The sequence below is a fragment of the Phasianus colchicus genome, chromosome 11 (assembly GCF_987193195.1).
Source record: "Phasianus colchicus chromosome 11, bPhaCol1.hap1.1, whole genome shotgun sequence".
NCBI classification, from domain to species: Eukaryota; Metazoa; Chordata; class Aves; order Galliformes; family Phasianidae; genus Phasianus; species Phasianus colchicus.
In genome coordinates this window covers 8558278-8577773 of record NC_143446.1, presented here as the reverse complement: position 1 = coordinate 8577773, position 19496 = coordinate 8558278, and the positions used below count along the sequence as shown (strand labels likewise).

The window sequence follows — 19496 nt, the reverse complement described above, 5'->3', positions numbered from 1 at the left end:
CTTGTCTGCTATATCAGCAAATCTCAAACAGAAAATGTCAAATGCAAAATTAATGCATAGGATAATAACATTTGCATAGACTACAGCTGTATGAAAAAGGTTTAATTCACAATGGCTCACAGGTGTTGGAAGTGAACTATGCACAGGTTTGCCCAAAGGTTCAAGTTCAGTGAACTTGAGATTTCAAGGGAATGTTCCGTAGGTAGAGAGTCCCTGAGCTTGTAAAATACAGCAGGCATGAAGTCCAGAATAAACACACCAAGAATGTTGACTGAGGTCTGAGAACACATTTGGAGCACAGTAACTTTGATCAAGTTCAAGTCCTCTATGTATTTGTCACAGCTCCAATATATAACAGTAATGGAATGTTATATGGGTTACGAAACCAAATATGAAAAAGAAAGAAAACAAAAAAACTAAAATAAAATGTGAAGCACTTGGATAACAAGAAAAAAAAAAAAAAAAAAAAAAGTAAATCCAAAGCTGTAAAAGAATAGGAAAAAAAAAATATTTCTGAGGAATTGCAAATCTGTCATGCTACTGTAATTTAGAATCAAAATTATTACAAGGACTCGTTAACTTGTTCCGTGTGAATATTGTGCCTATCTATTTCTATTAATTTCATTTCTGGATACTTTTAAATGCTTTAATTTGTATAGTAATTGCAGAGATTTTCTTACTGTTGAGATAAGGCAGCTTTGAAATATTAAAGAATACCTATAGTATTTGACTGAGTCAAATTAATAGATAGTATGTTTCGTCATTACAAAAATAAAATAAAATAAAATAAAATAAAATAAAATACAATAAAATAAAATAAAATAAAAATCTTGGAACATCTACATTACCCAGGTTCACGCTATTACTGAACTTCTCCCTGTGCTTATGTGGCTCCTGCTGGTGTCAAGTGAAAGTAGCTGAATAACTTTTAAAGGGACTGTGCTTTCTTTGCATATGAATGCAATACCAAAGGAAGTTTTGCATGAATACTCAGCAAAGCGTATGCCTATTTTTACTAACTAGACAAAGGAATAAGTAGAAAAAAGTGGATTATTTTTAGAATGTTGGAATCTTTTTTACTTTATACTTGGTTCTTTGCCATGACATACTAAAAGTACTTCTCCAGTCATGATAATATCCTTAAGTTCTTGTTTTAATGAAGCAGATAACTCGTTGCAGAGAGAATGCTTTACACAAGAAAGTGTGTACCATTACTGCAGTACACATGGACTAAGGTCTGTTTCATGCCGAAGATGGCACGATCATCATAGTTCTGTGTTTTGGCTTTCTGCAAAATTTTCCAATTATTTCTTGCTATTTCTGTCTTCCAACTGTTATACTCAGAGGTTCTGGTATATGAGGTAGTAAGTTTTGCTGATTTGATCTGCTGAAGAAGTCAGTGCTCAACTTTTGTAATTGCTGATGTCTCAAGTTTCACCTTCAAGTTTCACCTTCAATGGTTTTTGTGAATTTCATATCATAGCATCACAGAATTCTTAGAGTTGGAAGGGACCTCTGAGGGCATCTAGTCCAACTCCTATGCAATGAACAGGGACACCACAGCTAGATCAGGATATTCAGGGCCTTATCCAGCCTTGCCTTGAAAGTCTCCAAGGAAACTGAATTTACGAATCTATGTCCTGGACTCATTTTTCAATAAAACACATTTCAGCATCAGAGTGTTTGGAGTTATGAAGTAGAATCCTACCAGTGAAATTTCTAAGACTGTTTATGCATCATTTAAACTTTTTATACACGGATTTACATCAAATGAATCCAAAAATTAAAATCAAATTGTTTGCCTTATATACAGAGAGAGGGATAGATAGATAGATAGATAGATAGATAGATAGATAGATAATGTAATAATAGCAAATGTTAGAAAGCATTCCTCAAATACATTTGTGAACATTTGTGACCGTACGAGTTATTTCACTTTATGTAACTATATTCGTCATCACTAATTTTTTTTAATGTGCTGAACAGCCATGAGTAAATTTAGTGCTACACTACATACTCCCAATGAATCTACTATGGAATAGGTAGGAATGCAGTCAAGACAGCGGTAGAGGTGGAAAATGAGATTTCGGGGAAAATACATTAATATAGGACATGCAGCATCTCTGCAGAAAGAATGGGGAGTCTCATTCAAATGCTAAAATAATCAGAAAGAGACTGTTACATAGAGACTAGAAGTCAGATAAGAAGCGACAGCAGAGAGAAGCAGAAAATAAAGACTTATGGAAGAATTCAAATAATACATTGTGGTACCTATTTTAAAAATTAGTGACAGAAACTTGTGAGAACTTCAAGATCTTTGGAAGAAAGAGCTTAGAGAGAAGAGATGAGAAGGGACTGTTTAAGCATCACAGTTTGCAGAACTCTGCAGTATTTCAGTTTGCTGCATGCGTACTCTATGTAGCATTTTGCTGAAAAGGGTGTAAATGGCAGCAGAAACTGAGGCTGCACTGACTGCTCACATCTGGTGATACTAAGAGCAGCTGGCCTGAAAACAACTGAGCATGTATAAAACAAAATAAAACAGAATAAAACTGTATAAAAACTTTACAGTTGCATAAAAAATGTTATTCTATGTTAAAAAAGATTGTAAAAAATATTACATCAACACAAATTACAGAGGCAAACAGACGCTTGCTTTTCACATGTGTTTTGCAATAGTTCTTTAGGGCACTATATAAAAAGAGGATCTCTTATTCATCTGATTATCTCCTGTGGTTCTAGAATTACTAGAATCATCGTTTTTCAGGATAGTGCTTCTGAGTTATACAACTACAGCCTGCAGTTTTTATTTCTAGTCCTATGAATTAAGGTTTCATCATACCTAAATAAATGTATTTTGTTCTAGCACAGTTATCTGGTGATCCCAGTCTCCTCCCACTTGCTTAGTTTGGAGATCACACAGAAATGTCATCAGTAAATGTTTGTTTTCTTCCAAAATATCAAAATACCAGTAAGAACTATATATGATACAATAACAAAAATGCAACCCTGATTTCCTATGATCTCATGCATCGAACTCCTCCACACATATAAATGCAGCTTGTGCTTCGTTAACCTCCTTTTGATTCATTTAACTTATGATAAATTGCTTAAAAGATCATATAGTTGGATATCATATGCTTTGCAAAAATCTATGCATAAGATACCTAATATATTATTTTCATTTACCAAAAAGAACTTTACTTAGATAGCCACTTTGGTGCATTAATTAAGAACTACAGACTCAGACTACTTTCCTATTTCTGAAGTGCTATTTATGTATCCATAGGCTCAATTTAAAGTTCATGTTTTATACTGGTGTGAATATTAGATTAGCTTCTATCTCAGGTGAACAATAAAGAAGATAAAAATACACCTTTGAGCATCTTCATGTGACTTCCAAAACTAGATTCCTGAGTAAAATCTATTGCAATGCAAATTTCAGGTATCGCTGTCAATCTCATAAATAAATGGATGTTCACAAGAAATTATAAAATGAGTTTCACTACATAAATTGCATAATAATTAGAAGGCAATTCCTAATTACATCAGAGACTGTCTGAACCTCTCACATTATAATCAACTTCATGTTCTACTGCAATGGAAACATAAATGGAAAATAAAGAGCGTTAAATACTTACTTCATCATCACAACTTATTGCACACCTGCCATCAAGAGATGCACACTAGAGACAATATCAAAAATAAATATTTTCAATTCCAGCTTGATGATTATGAAAAATGACAGTTTCAGAATCAAGGTGAGTGCGATTATAATGATTTGAAATAGATTACATTTTTTATCAAAGGCAGCAGTTGTTCTAAAAGCAAGAGAAGGGAAGTGTTATATCTGTTCACCAATCTTTTTTTGCTCCTGTCTGCACTCACACTGTATCACTTTCAAGTGTTTTAAACATCATCATCTCCTTTTTGTTAGAAGTTTGGAAATTGTTCATTAACAAGAATACAAGATTTTCTAATTGGGGGGTGAAAGGGGGAGGGGAGGAGTTGGACATGCATTTTAGATGTGCTTTGGAATCCTCAGGAAGTGTATGATTGTGTATGTTTACTCCCTTCACTGAATGCACATGCTATATATCCTAAACATTTTAGCAATAGTTTATCAAATACTATAGATGCCAAGCATAATTCAGTCACATCATTTAATTGATTGATTTAGGTGATGCTGCAATTAAACGAATGTCAGAAGAAAGGTACTAGGTTTGCAAGAAGGTTCAATTCTGCTATTACTGAAAATGAATACATATCACAGCATGGTCTGCTGTTTTCCTTTTATCTGAAGGAGGAAATTAATATGTATCAGATCAACAAAGCAACTCCTTATATATAACAACTTTTTTCTTTGCTTCCATAAATATGGAATCAACACACTGAACATCCTTTTCATCTAACAATTAACTGGAAGGTTATAATATAATGTAACAACTTATGTGAGGTACATTTCAAATAAAATGCTTCTTTACAGTAATTTTTTGACAAAGTAATTGTGGATCAACTGCACAGTTAGAAAGATGTGAATTCAATGACAAGGAAAATTCCTATTTAAAACATACCTGTCTGCTTGCTGTCCAGAATTTACGCTGGAAAAATTCAAGTTTCATCTGGATACCTACAGCTGGGAAATACATAAATAAAAACAGTATGTTATATAATTGCTTCAACACTACGGTTTGAAATAAATCAAAAGCAGAAATAGTTCTATAATAAAGAGGGAAAGATAGTCCCATAATAAAAAGACACTGGTAATTAAATAGGAGAGCATTTAATTATATTTCAAATATTACTAATACAATGTGACAAATACACAAGGAAAACACTGAAATTACAGACATCTCCATATTACTCAAAAGAAGCACAAGCTGAACGTATTTATGTTCAAACCTGTCTCAAATTAATATTCTACTGATAATAATACAATAGCTGCATGAACACACTCTATGCTCTATGTGCTGAAACACATGAGCGTGTGCTGAAACAACAGGAGGCTGTTGGTTAATATTTCAAGTGATCATATATGGGAAACTTGAACAAAATTTCATTTTCTCATTTTTTTTGTTGGAATAACACTAAGAATCATATGAAAGCATATTTACCTTTTTATCATCGGTAATTGTTTTTTGCAAATATAAACATGCTGATGTCATGAACATATTTTTCTTCTGTATTAGCAGGCAGGAAAAGGTATGTACACAGAGGGTTATAAATAGTTTTTTACTATCGATAACTCATTGACATTTTTGCTTAAGAGAGTAAAGACAGAAATCCATCTCTTCTTTAGAATGAAATCCAGAGGAAACTCCCTCCAACTGCATTTTATTGTCTAGTAATTTATTTTACAGTCAATGAGGAGATGCTGTCTGACAGCCATGAAACACATGTTTTCTACATCTGTTCTTTGCCTTTAGGTTTACTCCTAGTATGCAGGTGATCTGCACATCTCATTCCTTTTTCTGAAATGGAGGAAACGCATATTCTCAGGAAGTTTCCACAAAGAAATTTCAAACACAGAAATATCTGCTATACCAGTATTTGAAATTTCAATCTCACGTTACATTTGTAGTCATCCATTTCAGCATCTGTGAGTTAATGTAAACACTTATACCAGCTTGTACTTCCTAGATTTCATCAAGCACAGTCTATGTTTTGTTTTACACACGTGAACATTTCTTTTCGAATCACTGAAGAAACTGCATGATCAACAGATACACAAGTAGGTATCATGCAGATTCAAAGCCTAGACTTACGTTTAGCAGTCTAAGCCTCAAACTTGTAAAGAAATCATTAAAATCTCATTTCTCATATAATTAAATTGTATGTATACGTAACTTTATGCAGGAGTTTGGTCTAGATGACCTCAGGAGAATCCTCCCAATCTGAACTATTTTATGATTCTCCGAATAAAGTCTAAAATGTGAAGAGAAAAGCTAACTATATAGTCTAGACTCCTAAATAAAAGAAAACAAACGTATACTGAAAGTCTTCCAGTGACCAGTATAAATTTCATACCACGAGACAGACTCTGAAAAGAAACAAGATATTTACAAGAAAGCTCATCTGTAAAACATTCCATGTGAATGTTTTAATCAGTTGCATGATGGAATGCTGTAGCATAAAGACAACTGAAATCCTGGGACTAATTTCTGTGAAATGTAGAGCATGCTTCTTCATGAGAATGAGAGGACACAGGCAGCTACAGCTTTATTTTCATGGAATTAGCTCTATGAATTTTGATACTTAGGGAAGCTATGATGGGATATAAAAGACCAGGGATGAATATTGAACTTGTTCTCTCTCAAGCAAACACACTCTCAGGAGTAATGTAGTTATTGTAGAAACTAAGGGACCAGACTTTACCAGTTACTGCCTTCCTTCCTTTTTCAAGAACGATTCCATTTATTTCCCTACCTAACTTCTAGGAGAGCTATAACATTTATCTCTCAGGTACAATACCACTGAATGAGGTAAACTTCAGAATTTAAACTTTTGCCTGCTCTGCTTAAGGTTATTCAGTCACAGTGGCAACTTTCTGAGTATAACACACAACAAAATATGTATTTCCCATACAAGGATTTGCAATCCTTATAATCGGGTTTTTCGTTTGTCTGTTTGTTTGTTTTGTTTTGTTTTTAAATGAAGAGCTACATGATTTATACCTATGTTTCAAGATTGGAGGAGAAAACATATCTCCCATATATACTGTACAGTGAAAACAGCAATAGGCATTCGAAGAGGGGCATCTTCCTGTGAGATTTTCATCTCACCATTGTTTTACTTTTTTTTCCCTTCATGAAAAATGTGACATCACAACTTTCATGTCACTGAATAACTTCTATGTATCTTATGTGAGATATAATAAATGACATTTATGAAAGTTTTCTATAATTCAGCTAATAAATACAGGACTTCACCTTTATTTAAAAGAATTAATATCTCTATTGTATGGAATGATACATTTTTTAAAATTCCTGAGGTGATACTAAAGCATCTTTACGTGCTTTTCCCTGAGCTTTTCAAGAACACTGTAACCAGTGCAAGATATTTTTGCTTTCAGAACCAATATGTTCTTATGAATAATCTCTAGTTCATCAGCATTCACAGCTTCAGAACAAAATACTTCTGCTGGCAATTATTTTTTGTATTTAAATTTATGTTTTACAAGCTGGCTACACGTTCAGCTAATGGGAGCTACAAGAGAGGCATTAAGGCTCTTTCTTCACATACCTGTCATTTTCTGTAACACAAAATGTATCATTTCAGATGAATACTGCAAATCCAAGTAATCAACCACACTATCAAATTTACTTAGGCAACTTCAATAAACAGTTTTAATGCTGTGCATGGATAGCAGACATGAACTCTTCAACATTTCTTTCCTCTGTTAAATACAGTGATTGGTATTCTGTAGCACATACTCTATGAAATAAGAAGTTTAAGAAAGACCAATTTAATTTCTTGGCTCCATAATTTTTAAATAATCCATTTCCATTTCCTTATGCATTTATTTCAAGGCTGAAGGTAATAATTCATTGTATTTTGTGGGATGCTGTCAGGATAACATTATTGGGAAGGGCTCAACTTCTACAGAACTCAGGCCCGTTTAGTATCAAGGAAAAAATGTAAGAAAACAAATAAATTATTTGAATAGATCAAAATTGCTTGTATTCATCTCAAAATCTCCAAGGTTAAGCAAATGGACAGAATGATAAGGAAATCCTCCCTCAATAAATTAGTCTTGTTCAGTGTAGAGAATTATAAGAGCTCTTATGCTCTATGTAAAAAGGCCCAACTCCTACTTAAAGTGGGAGAGGAAAACAGAGCAGACTGATTTATTTCAAGCATGAGAGGAGATGAAACTCCCTATAAACCTGGGAGAGATAATCAAATCCACAGATTGAAGGAAAAAGCAGTAAAATGTAACAGAGTTTCCATTCTGTAGAAAATCCATAGAACTTAACACTATACAAAAGCAGAAGATTAGCAAGATTAAAGAAATATCGTAAAGTATCTATTCCCTTTTTCCACAGAAAGTAGAATATAGATAGTCTAAGGTAATTTATCATACATAAAAGATGCTCAACAGTTTAAGGATAATTGGACATCCTTTTTCTGATGAAATTATCTTAAGGGAGGCTTAATTTGCTTTCAAAATAATAAATCTTGGAGACAGACTTGTAGCAGGATTATTTTTCTTCACCTGTATCACCTTTGTGCATTAAGCTGAGACTCCTTAAGATTTGTTTCTTTCCAACTACTTCTATTATCTCTTAATATCTATTAAAATACCTAAATAAGTAAATGTGAAATATTCTAGAACAGATTTGACTACTTACAAAAAAAATTGACTGCATTTCTTCTGACTATAATCCAATTCTTTGATTCAGTTCAAAATCGTTCTGCCTTCAATTTTGGCTTATCCAAAGCTTAAGAGGCAGAACATTACACTCCATGGTGCAATACTGAGCAATAAACAGCATAACTGCCAAAAGTACCTCTGTTAGAGATTAACTGAAGTGTCTCACACCCAAATCTGATGCTTTTCTAAATATTTATAAATATCTGTAAGATATTTATGTTAGGTTCTGTACAAGACATTTTAGGTATTATAATTAAAAAGAAAATATTCAGTTGTTTTCTCAATACAAAAAGGGTTAGCTAATAAATTAAAGGTATACAGAATATAGTAATATGTAGTAATATAATTATGGTTATATTCTCAGTAATACTTTAGGTACTTTAGGTTCTTTCAGGTTACATTAAACAAGAAATGAATTAGCACTCACTGAATGTGTACTTCTCAGACTGCTTCTACTCCCAGTTACAGTTTACTAGCATAGTAAAATCCAGTTTCAGTCTTCCAAACTTCACACTTCATTCAGTATTCTTCTTGATCTCAGTGATCGTTTCAATTCAATCTATACCTATCTATCATTTTCATTTCTTTTATTAAAAAAAAAAAAAAGATGGCCAGAAATTTAACATGAAAATGCATTCTTTTTTTTTTTTTTCAGGAATACTGGACATTAAGTTTTAATTAGAAAAAAGCTGGGCTAAAATATTAAGTAATTGTGTGCTTCCTTCTGTTTTTTTTTTACAATAATGGACAGTTCTTACCCAAGGAAAATTAAATATCACACATTTGGATATGTGGATTGTGATACAATTCATGAAATACCCTCTGCAACGTGTTGGTTATTTGTTGTTTGATTTTTTTTTTGTTTGTTTGAATTGTTTTTTCTTTAAGCAGGGTAGAGTAGGAGTTAGTGTCATTTTTATATGTATATATATATATTTATTTGTCATTTACTTTTTTAAAAAAATTACTGTTGTTTTTTTGTGTTTTTTTTTAAATTATTTTTTATTAAACAATGAAGATTTTTAATGTTCTCTATTACTTTTCTGGTAGCTTCTCCAACACGATGGACTCCATAATGTGGGGAGTTTCAATTACTGTCTTGTACTAATGTCATTCCATAGGTGATCTCAGCCAACCATCACAATATCATAAAAAGGCATAAATCACAGCATGCAATTCCCTTGCAAGAATATTACTTACTATGAAAACATAATCACTCTAACAAACTTTAACGTTTAATAAGTGTATGTGTCTGAAAAGCCTATATTACAAAAGAAATTCAAAGAACAATACAAACCATTGCTTAAAAATGCTTGGCAAAAGTATACCAACTGCAAAAAGGACAACAAGAAACAATATTAAGGAGAAATTCATCAGTGTTTCTTTGAAACTTTTCATACTGTACTGCAGTCATTTTTCACTGATAAATGGTATGAGTTTTTTTCCACAATCGAAAAATGACAAGAAATAACATTTCACAGCTGAAAAGAGGCTGTCAATCTCTCTATTGGCTCAAAACAAAAAATACTGGGCAAGCAAACCAGCAAAAAATAACAGACCTATCACTTGTATCTACTGCATATTTCTTTACTCTTAAGTTATCCTAATAATATTCTAAAATTATTTTTAAACGCTTTAGTGCTATGTTCATTCAAAATCCATGTAAATGCACACATACTTTTGCACCAGAATTTGAGCTAGCGCCTTATTTAAACTTACCACTAGATTTTCCCACAGACAAGTATTTTATTAACCTAGATACAATATGAAATAGAAAAAAAATCACAATTGGAATTTTTTTGGACTCTAACTAATGTTTAGAAAAAAAATATCAGCGTTATTATGGATATTATATCTTTATCTTCTTAGCTTCAGATAAGTGGGATGATTGCACACATACACATACATTTCTAAGTACCATCTAAGAATTTATCAGTGTCAGAGCTTTGTTATGAGAGACAGTACAGTTTTCATAACATGTCATAAGGTCTTAGCTAACGCATAGAATACTCCAGCAGGTGTACTGAGATGCAACATGTAAACATATGCATTCTTCTTAAATGGAGAACAGAAAGTTGAAGATGTCCCTCTTTACTGACTGATCTTAAACCTACTATTTTCTCCCAGAATATGTTTAGAATTAGTGGTGGAACTAGCTGTCTGGATGGGAACTCCCAAGATGCAGCAAAGGCAGTGGCAACTGGTATTTCCTGGAGGCCAAGCTTAAGCAGAAAGGGAGGAGATATTGGGAACTTGATGTGAGGCCAAGCTGAAAGGGGAGCAGGATGATGACTGCTGGGATGCCGAAGTTCATACAAACTCAAACCACGGGGGAAAGCTGAAGGGCTTGGTTTGCAGCCAATCCCCGAAAAACAGAACTGTGGAGGGCAGTCTGTGAACATCATCATAAACCAGACTCCCTTTGACTCCCGGACACATATCTTCCTTCTGGAGGACTAATGAAGTAGCAGCAGGAGCAAAAGGAAGCAGAGGAAGGATATAAATTGAGTGGAAACATAAAAAAATATAGACATTGTTGACTGAAAGTCTTTTGACTTTTCAGGAGGCTTCACTGAGGAGCTTGGAGGAAAACAGGTTATCTGTAAATTATCATTCAGACAGTTATGCCATATTTCAAACTTTACAAGACAGTAGATGTACTGCCAGCACTGTAACAAAGGGCTCCCACAAAAAATCTACTATTTTACCCCATGATAAACTCTGTGCACCCAGAGTACAGCTCTAGGGAGCTACTTGGGAATGTGTTTGTAATTTTTCCAGGAAAAAAAAAATCTTTCATATTCCTGGAGGGAGGTAACTACTTGGCATGCAAGATCACAGTAAGTGCACTTTGCTGGAAATATATATACCTTGTTCCCGAGAAGTACAAGGAGAACATTGATAGTATAAAAGTGGTTTAAACTGTACAATTTAAAGAGAGTGAAGTAGAGCATGGTTAAGCCCTGTCTGGTGTCTAGAGAGTCCTTTACTGTGATTTTTAGAATATATCTGACACCTACTGACACCTGTTTCATTGCATTAGGGACAGAAAAGAGAAGTGGAAAAGAGAAAAAGAAAAGGGAAGAGAAAGAGAGAAAGAGAGAAAGAGAAAGAGAGAAAAAAGGAAAAGGCAAAAAAAGCATATTGAGTATTTTTACTTCCTTATAGCTGAAGCCCTAATCTTACTAGTTAGTGTGGCTTAGCTAGTTTTTCTTTCACATCTCAGCCAACAAGCTGTGGTTTCAAGTTTGCAGTTAATGAACCTCAAGAGATTTGGAGTTCAGAAAAACATCCAGAAATTAGGATCTTTATCTGAACTCTTGGAGGCTGTGACCAGATTCTCTTAGGAGATGTCAGGCTCTCAGCTTCTGCTTTAACTAAAATACACTGTGGTGAAACTTTGATAGCATTTCATTTTTTCAGATTTGATCCTGGCTACTACCTAACTCAAAGTTCTTATCAACAAATTTTAGACTCATTTTAGAAATGGGAAAAATGTTTATTGTTCTTATTACAAAAGAGGTCTATCCCTCTCAAATTGGAATTCCAGCATTTCAGAATGGCTACTGAGAATATACAAAATCTAATTGGGCAAACAGGCAGTATATTCAGTAAGAAAACACCAACATTTTATCAAAATCATCATATCACTAAAAATAAGACTTGAATTCCTTCATATCTGAGTTATAATGTGACATTCTCTACAAAATTGCACTCTACTGTGATTATCAAATTACTTAGAATTGCTGTAAGACTTAAAGTAACACATTAGAAATATTTCTATTATGGATTCTATATTTGAAAGTATAAAGAAAACAGTAATAGTGTTATTGCAAACCCCCTATATTATGTTTGTGTCTTTACTGAACAACTATAAAAGGCAGTGATGGTAAAGCCTACAGACAGCATACTTTCCCATGAAAATATATTCAATTTCTAGAAATGGATTAAGATTGGCAATGATCTGAATACTTTCACATTTAGTTAGCTTTATTATTTATATTACATTTGTAGAAATTCTAGTATTACAAAACTCTGTCAAGATACATTAATTATCCCTTTTAGAAATTACCTTTATTGGAGAAAGAAATTTGTATTTTCTTTTATTTAAGTGTGTGAACTGGAGAACAGTGCAACAAACAGGTCAGGCACTGAGGGATAGAAATAGCAACTTTCCATTTTTCTGTCTTATCACATTTTGGGAAAAAGAAAAAGTATCTGCAGAATTTCTAGATAAACTTAGGTAACCTTCAGCAGAAATATTTGCTTAGGGCTTATCTGAATATTCATGAATTGAGAGAGATTTTCACACTGCTAAAAAGTAGCCAAGAGCTGATTTACTTCATTAGATAAATGAAGCATTTTGCAACTCCCTGGTGTTACAAAATACAAAGAGAATTCTACTGACTTATCTATGTCCAAATACACATTTAATTAATGCTTTTAAAGGATATTCCAAGAAAACAAACATTAAAAGTTAAGTGTCAAAAACATTAAAACCAATAAAATCAAAAGGCACTGATAGATTTTTAAAATTTCTTGATAACATTTCATCGTCGAGAGATCTGTGCACCAAGTTATGACTATTCTTGAACTTATCTGTGAGTTATTGAGCTCTGAAAATAGAATAAGTGCTGGCATGTTTTCCACAGTAACAGTGTAAATGCAATATACTTTACAAAATCTATTATACAGATGCTTCAACAAGAAGTATCAATTTATTTCCTAATAATGTGTAGGATTTAGCTTTCAATAGAGAAGTAAAGTATATTTTAAGAGCATAAATTCATATTTTTTAGATAAATCAATATCACAGATACCAGCTCTAATCCTTTCTAAAGGAATAGCTTTGAAATAAATCAGGAGCTTTTGCTGAAAGGCAGCTGTCTTTGACATTTCATTAAACTAATGATTAACTATCTATTAAACTGATTAACTATCACACAAAATAGCTGCTATCTCTACTAAGTTGTGAGATCTGTGCAAATTCAACTGGGGCTTATGCCTAAAAGGTGTTGAGCATTGCTACTGCTCACTGCAGTCTGTGAAAGTTAAGGGATGCTCAGCATATGATAGGAATAGAAAAAGCCCTTAAATATCCATTCAGAGAATACTTTTGATAAGAATTTCCAGAAATGATGTTGTTGTATAGAGGTTCAGATAGTACTGACTTAGAATGAAAAACAGTCTTCCAAAGGCCAAAATTTTATAGCAGTTTCTTAAATTGGCAATTAGAACATATACGTCTATAAGGACAGACAAATACTACTGGGATTTGCAGAAGCTCTTATCTCACATTGCAATCAGTGTATGTATGGGAATTCTTCCAAAGTCTCTACTGCATTCCTTCCAACACTAGTAGGCAACAGAATAGCTTTGAATTACCAATTTTCAAAAAGTAGGCACCTTAAACTACAGAAGCTCTCTAGAATATGTTGCCACAATGTATTTACTAGAACATTTCATTTTCTAATACTGTCAAATTAATCAGCCCTGCATTTTATCAGCAAGGATGCTTTCAGTATGTCTGTGAGGGAAGCAAAGATCATCTCGATTTTTTTCACTTTACAGAGTGAAAAAGAGCAGGTATGCCCTACTCCAAGGGAAAAGCCCACCTTCCTTTCATTAAAGAAAACATCTAACACACATACTAGAAATGCATTTTTTACCAACTTAAGTAAAATACGTTTACATATATTTGTATTCGTATGTTATATTTAAAAAAATAGTAAAACTATCCATAAAAGGAAAATGAGAATGCTACCAGAAATTTCCCTGCTTTATTCCATTATTTTAATTGCACTTAGAAAGTATCTGTAGCGGCAGAAGGGTACGATTTCTGCATGCATAGAGATACTTATACTGTTCTTCAGTACTTATTAACTAAGATTTTTTTTCTATTTAATTCAATAAGATTAGATTATGGTACTGATTATGACCATTTCCACAAATCAGCATTTTAACTGAGTTTCCATGGAAACTCTATATGCTCCCGTTTTCTTTCTAGACAAGGCGATGCCTGTTTAACAACTTGAAAAAGTTTGATGAAGACAACATGTTTTCTTTAAGTTACATTAACCAAGGCCAGTATTTCCTAATTATATTAGCAGGAGAAACATTTACAGCAGGACTTTTTAGCATGGGAAACCCTCCATCATTCAACCCATCTTAATCTCTGAAAAATGGAAAGCATCAGTATTATCATTGCTTATCACACTCAAGACATGTTAACTGGTCTTATAAAACAATCTCTTATTAAATGAAAACATTGTTCATGTGTTACATTCTTTGTACATAAGGACATTATCCTACAGCATCTAAGTTTCTGAGGAACTTCCATCAGAGAACACACATCTATGAAGACTGGGTGGTCCAGTGGCTTAAGAACTGAGACTCTGAAGATTGTTCTATTCCTTGCTCTGCAGTTTGCCTGCAGTTCAGCCTTTGAGTAAATTACACTTTCTGTGCTGTGCTCCACTTCCTTGTTAGTGAAATGGGACAAAGGACACTTTACTTTCTATAAGAAGTAATTATAATATAATGAATGAAAGCAGTAACAGCTAAGTATTACAAATACTTGTACATTAGGGTGTGATCTGTAAACGTACATAACAACCAGGCCCAAACTCTTGATTATGTAAAACTGAAAAACATGCCTTAGCAACAATAATGAAATACTTTCGAAGAGGTTTGGAGATAAATAGATTTTTATCTTTTGCAATGTAGACCTGCACTGCACCATGATGAAACTGGAATGTTGTTCTGCATTACTGATTTTAGCCAGGTTTCAATCAAAGTGATGGAGAATCATGCATTGCGTGACTCCTTCTGGCATACTGGTGTCTGCTTATTTTACAAATCTGCTTTCAGGTACCCAACTCAAGAAACTGCAGGCTACAAAACTAGGTATCCCTTTAAATCCTAAGTTGAAAAGTGTCAGTATGTAAAACGTGACCAAGGACATATTGTAGAGGAGACAAGGTGTTTACTTCCCATGCACAAGCCTATATTGGACATTACAGCTCCTTTCAGTTGCACAAAATACAAATGCTCATCAAAGCCTACGTTTGGATCATTAGAACCCCCAAATTATCAAAAACAATTACAGAGAGAATCCTCTGCTTTTTCCTATTCCTATAGAATTTAGAGACAGTTAGTAGCAGTAACTAATGTAAACCTAAGATCTTACAGACACTAAAAGAGAGGTATGGAAATGATTAGTTCTCTAAACCAGGCACGTAATGCTTAACTTCTTCGGTTTCTAAAAATGGTAGCTTACTTTCTCCCAATGACTACTTTCAGAAGCAGAGAAGGCAGTAATATTGTTCTTTGAACTTATCTAACTCTGCTGAAACAGAGACAGAGAGAAAACGGATGCTGAGAAACGTACTGTCATTTTGTGAAGGGAATAAAATGAAAAGTTTCAGCCAAAACATGAGTAATCAAGGTCAGCCCTGCCATTATGTTGAAAAATAACTTACTTCAGAGCAGAATGAAAGCAAATAAAGGTCAAAATATGCTCACGTTGACCAAGATAGCCATAGCTGTTTGGACAGAGGAGGATCAATGAGGCTGGGAACTTTGAGATCATGTCCTAAATTAAATGGTAATAAAATAAAAGTATCTTTACATAAAAAGAGATCTGCTGTATTGCATTAAATGATGATGTGTACCGGCTGAGTACTTATAATCTTACTCAGTGAAATGGAAGTCATATGCTAACACTGAAGATAAAAAGATGAGACTAACATTTAAATGTTTCCTCAGCTTCAGAAGTAATGACTTACTTTTACACTGTACTTTTTTCCTTTATACTTGCCCACAGGCTTTTCAAGTGCTGTTATAATATTGTTAACCTAATAACTAATGCGTTTACTTGACCCAGAAAATTAATCCTTCAGCACCGTAAGGGACAGTAAAATAGAAACCATAGTAACAAGCTTGCAGATAACTTTGGTTAGTACAAAAACAAAATAAAACAAACAAAGCAACCTAAGCCAGCAGACATGGCTCAGTTTTACGACTGGCAGGACTTTGACATTTATGACAAAATTATTAATACATTTTTCCTCCTTACCTAGCAAGCAGCATGTCAGCTATTTGGCTCGATACTTCTAATAATTGTATTAAAGTAAATCTCAGTAAATTATTTGCATTTTTACCAGGTTAAGAAAAGGACAATATTTTTCCCTTTTGATACAAATTTTTAAATTGAAATTACTATTGAATAAATTTTACTCTAGTGATGAGAAAAGAAACCACAGAACAAGGCCCTTTTGTGATTCTGGGTATGAAAATAGTAAACCAAAGCAAACCAAACAAAACAAAGCAAAAAGAAAGAAAGAGAAAAAAAAAAAAAAAGAGAGAAAAAGGGGTTTTCCTTAAAGATTTCAATCTTCAGTTTCCTTTACTTGCCATTGGGTTATCCCAATAAAATTGCTTCATTATTGCTGGTATAAACTGCACGCATCTATAAAAGGGCTTTTATTAAAGCTTCTTTTTATATTTCACAGCCATGGGGTTTTTGTTGCTGTTTGGTTGCTTTTCTGTTACTTTATTTAAATGTAGATTGTTTTATTCCTGCATAAATGTCCTTCCCAGGGTATCTGAAATCCTTAATCATCATCCCAATATTTTTCTCCCACATTATGCTTTTAGAATCAAGTTCCATGTCTTTTAAGAGTATGGCTTACGTCAGAGGGATCCAGAGGGATCAAGAGGTTTAAGTTTCAGTACCTATTAAAGGAATTTAATTATCCAACCAGTTCCATTTGGATACACTGTTCCTGTTGTTACTGTTCTTTGCTAATCTACACCAGATTTTCCAGTATTGTAATTCTCATTAATAAAATGCACTCTGTAGGAAGACATTTCTTCTCCATACATTTTTTTTTCCCTTTCTTTTTAGAGAAAAAAGATTTCCTACTGGCCTTTTCACAAATTCTGAACAGACACATCAGGATCCTTCATACGAATTTTCCCAAGACTTTATCATGACTGCAAACAGTACAACTGGATAAACTTGAAGGATGAGAAATCCCAACATTCATCAGTGAATTTTATTCAAATAATAGTGTCCTGCCATAAAAGCATGAAAATGATTTATGAAGTATGAATTCTATTTTTTAACTGCTCACCACAGCAGCTTAAGAAACAGAAATATTTGCCGCATTTAAAATCTTTCTTCCTACACTGAGAATATTTCAAAACACTTTTACACAAGTTTGTTCAAAAAAACATCCTGATTTCTAACTGTTCAGGAAGTGCAGAAAATTTACTCTTTTCTCCCTTAAGATTGAATTCAAGATGAGGTATGACTATAAATAGAAATTCTTTTCAAACACTGAACAACCAATCAAAAAAACACCTAAGGAAAAGTTTAGAAAATAACTTTGTCTTCAGTGTAAGAAGGATAACCTAGAATGATAGTGAAAGTGACTTCAATTTTAACATGTTTAAGTGAGGACAAAACGGATCTAAAATGTCAAGATTAAACAGAATGTATGCTTGCCCTTATTTTTATATTTACTTTACCTTTGTCCTAGTTCTATTCCTTTTATTTCTGTTACCTTCATGTCAAGCAGCATACATTTCTCCTTACAGTAGTAGCAAATGAATCCATTAATTAATTAATCATGTCAGTAATATCTCCTAGCTCCACATAGAGAATCTCAGCATGTAATAACAGGCAGCACTCATTCATCAGAAAATGTCTGAACAGTTTTCTCCTCCCTCCTCCTACCTGTGACAGAATAAATACTGACACATAATCTGCCTTTAAATATGACTTAATGTAGCTTGCATAAGGAAAAGTAACTTTGCATTTCTCTTCTTTGCACTTCTCATTCTGAAGGTCTTGCATCCCATGCAATGAACTTTCTACCATAAAGCATATTATAAGGCTGGTGCTCAGGTATTCTTGAGGAAACCCTTTTCCACCTTCAAATACTGCTTATTTAGTTATGAGGAAAGAAGTATAAGCCAAATGGACAACAAACTAATTATGTTACAGTTATAATATCACTACAGATTGCTGGATTGAAAGTCTTACATGCCCTCAGTGAAGTAAAAAAAAGTGAAAAATCTGAAAAGGATTGAGCCAAACAGCTGTCACCAGATTACCTGGATATCAATATTGAAAGATTTTTTTCCATCCGAACCAAAATAACGGTTTGGGGATGAATGCAGTCCTGACCTCACCCAGGCACCTACAATGATAAATGACACCATCTGACACAGTGGCAGATGCTATGCTGGTTTGCAGGTTGTTGGAAATAGCAGTCTGTAAGTCCTTCTGAACTATCCTGTTTCTTTCCCCCACTGTAAATTTGCACCTTGAATGCAGTGTTTCAGCTCATCTAGTCCATTATTGTATCTCATGTGCTGGCCTCAACTAGAGGTGTCAGAGGAAGGTGTAAAAATTCCCGTAAATAATAATTATGGAAAGAAGGAAAAAAAAAATGAAAAACCTTGCCCACAGGGAAAGGTTTTTCTCCATAACTTGTGTCATTAGTCGTTGATTAAAGCCCTTAAGAGTGAAAGTTTATATCTCTTCTAAATGATTTCTTTTTTTGTCCCACGAGGTAACTATGGCTCCAGATTATGTATGAATCCTACTAATTTTTGGCCCAAGGATAACTTCCAGCACTGTGTTTCACAAATTAATTATGTATTTTATACACATGTACCAGATGTATCTATGTATGGTGAAACAAGCCACTGAAAAGAAAATGGGGCTCTTTCCCTCAATTCAGTGATCCAAAAAACAAAATCACAACTGTCTACTGGTTTCTCTATTTTTGGTGTTACAAAATGTTGTTTCTCACCTTCAGAGTTACTGACAAACAACTCATAATGAGCAGGCACAAGCAACTATTACAACAATGTAATAATGGTGCCTCTGTTGTGATTAAACGTCATTAAACTCTGACTGTTATTAGCCTTCCCTTGTCCTGCCTAACTAATAAGATGTCTGAAGAAATCTACACAGACATCTTCTGTGAATTATGGCCAACATTTTAAGGCTATAAAGTTCTTCAAGCCAAATTTGATTTGATTTGCTGGCTTACACTTCTCTTATGAAAGGTGGTCTGGAATAGGAATCAATGCCTTCCTCTACTTT

General features: G+C 33.6%; 1 protein-coding gene across 1 annotated transcript in view; it reads right to left on the bottom strand.

The window, feature by feature from the left end:
* The window catches only part of CACNA2D3 (calcium voltage-gated channel auxiliary subunit alpha2delta 3), a 395571-nt gene that overhangs the window by 41016 nt on the left and 335059 nt on the right, over positions 1-19496 (bottom strand). Inside the window, exons 27-28 of the mRNA XM_090148165.1 lie at positions 4575-4636; positions 3642-3686 (exon numbers count right to left, since the gene is read on the bottom strand). Coding sequence (XP_090004291.1) covers positions 3642-3686; positions 4575-4636 — 107 coding nt within the window. The remainder of the gene's footprint in view (positions 1-3641; positions 3687-4574; positions 4637-19496) is intronic.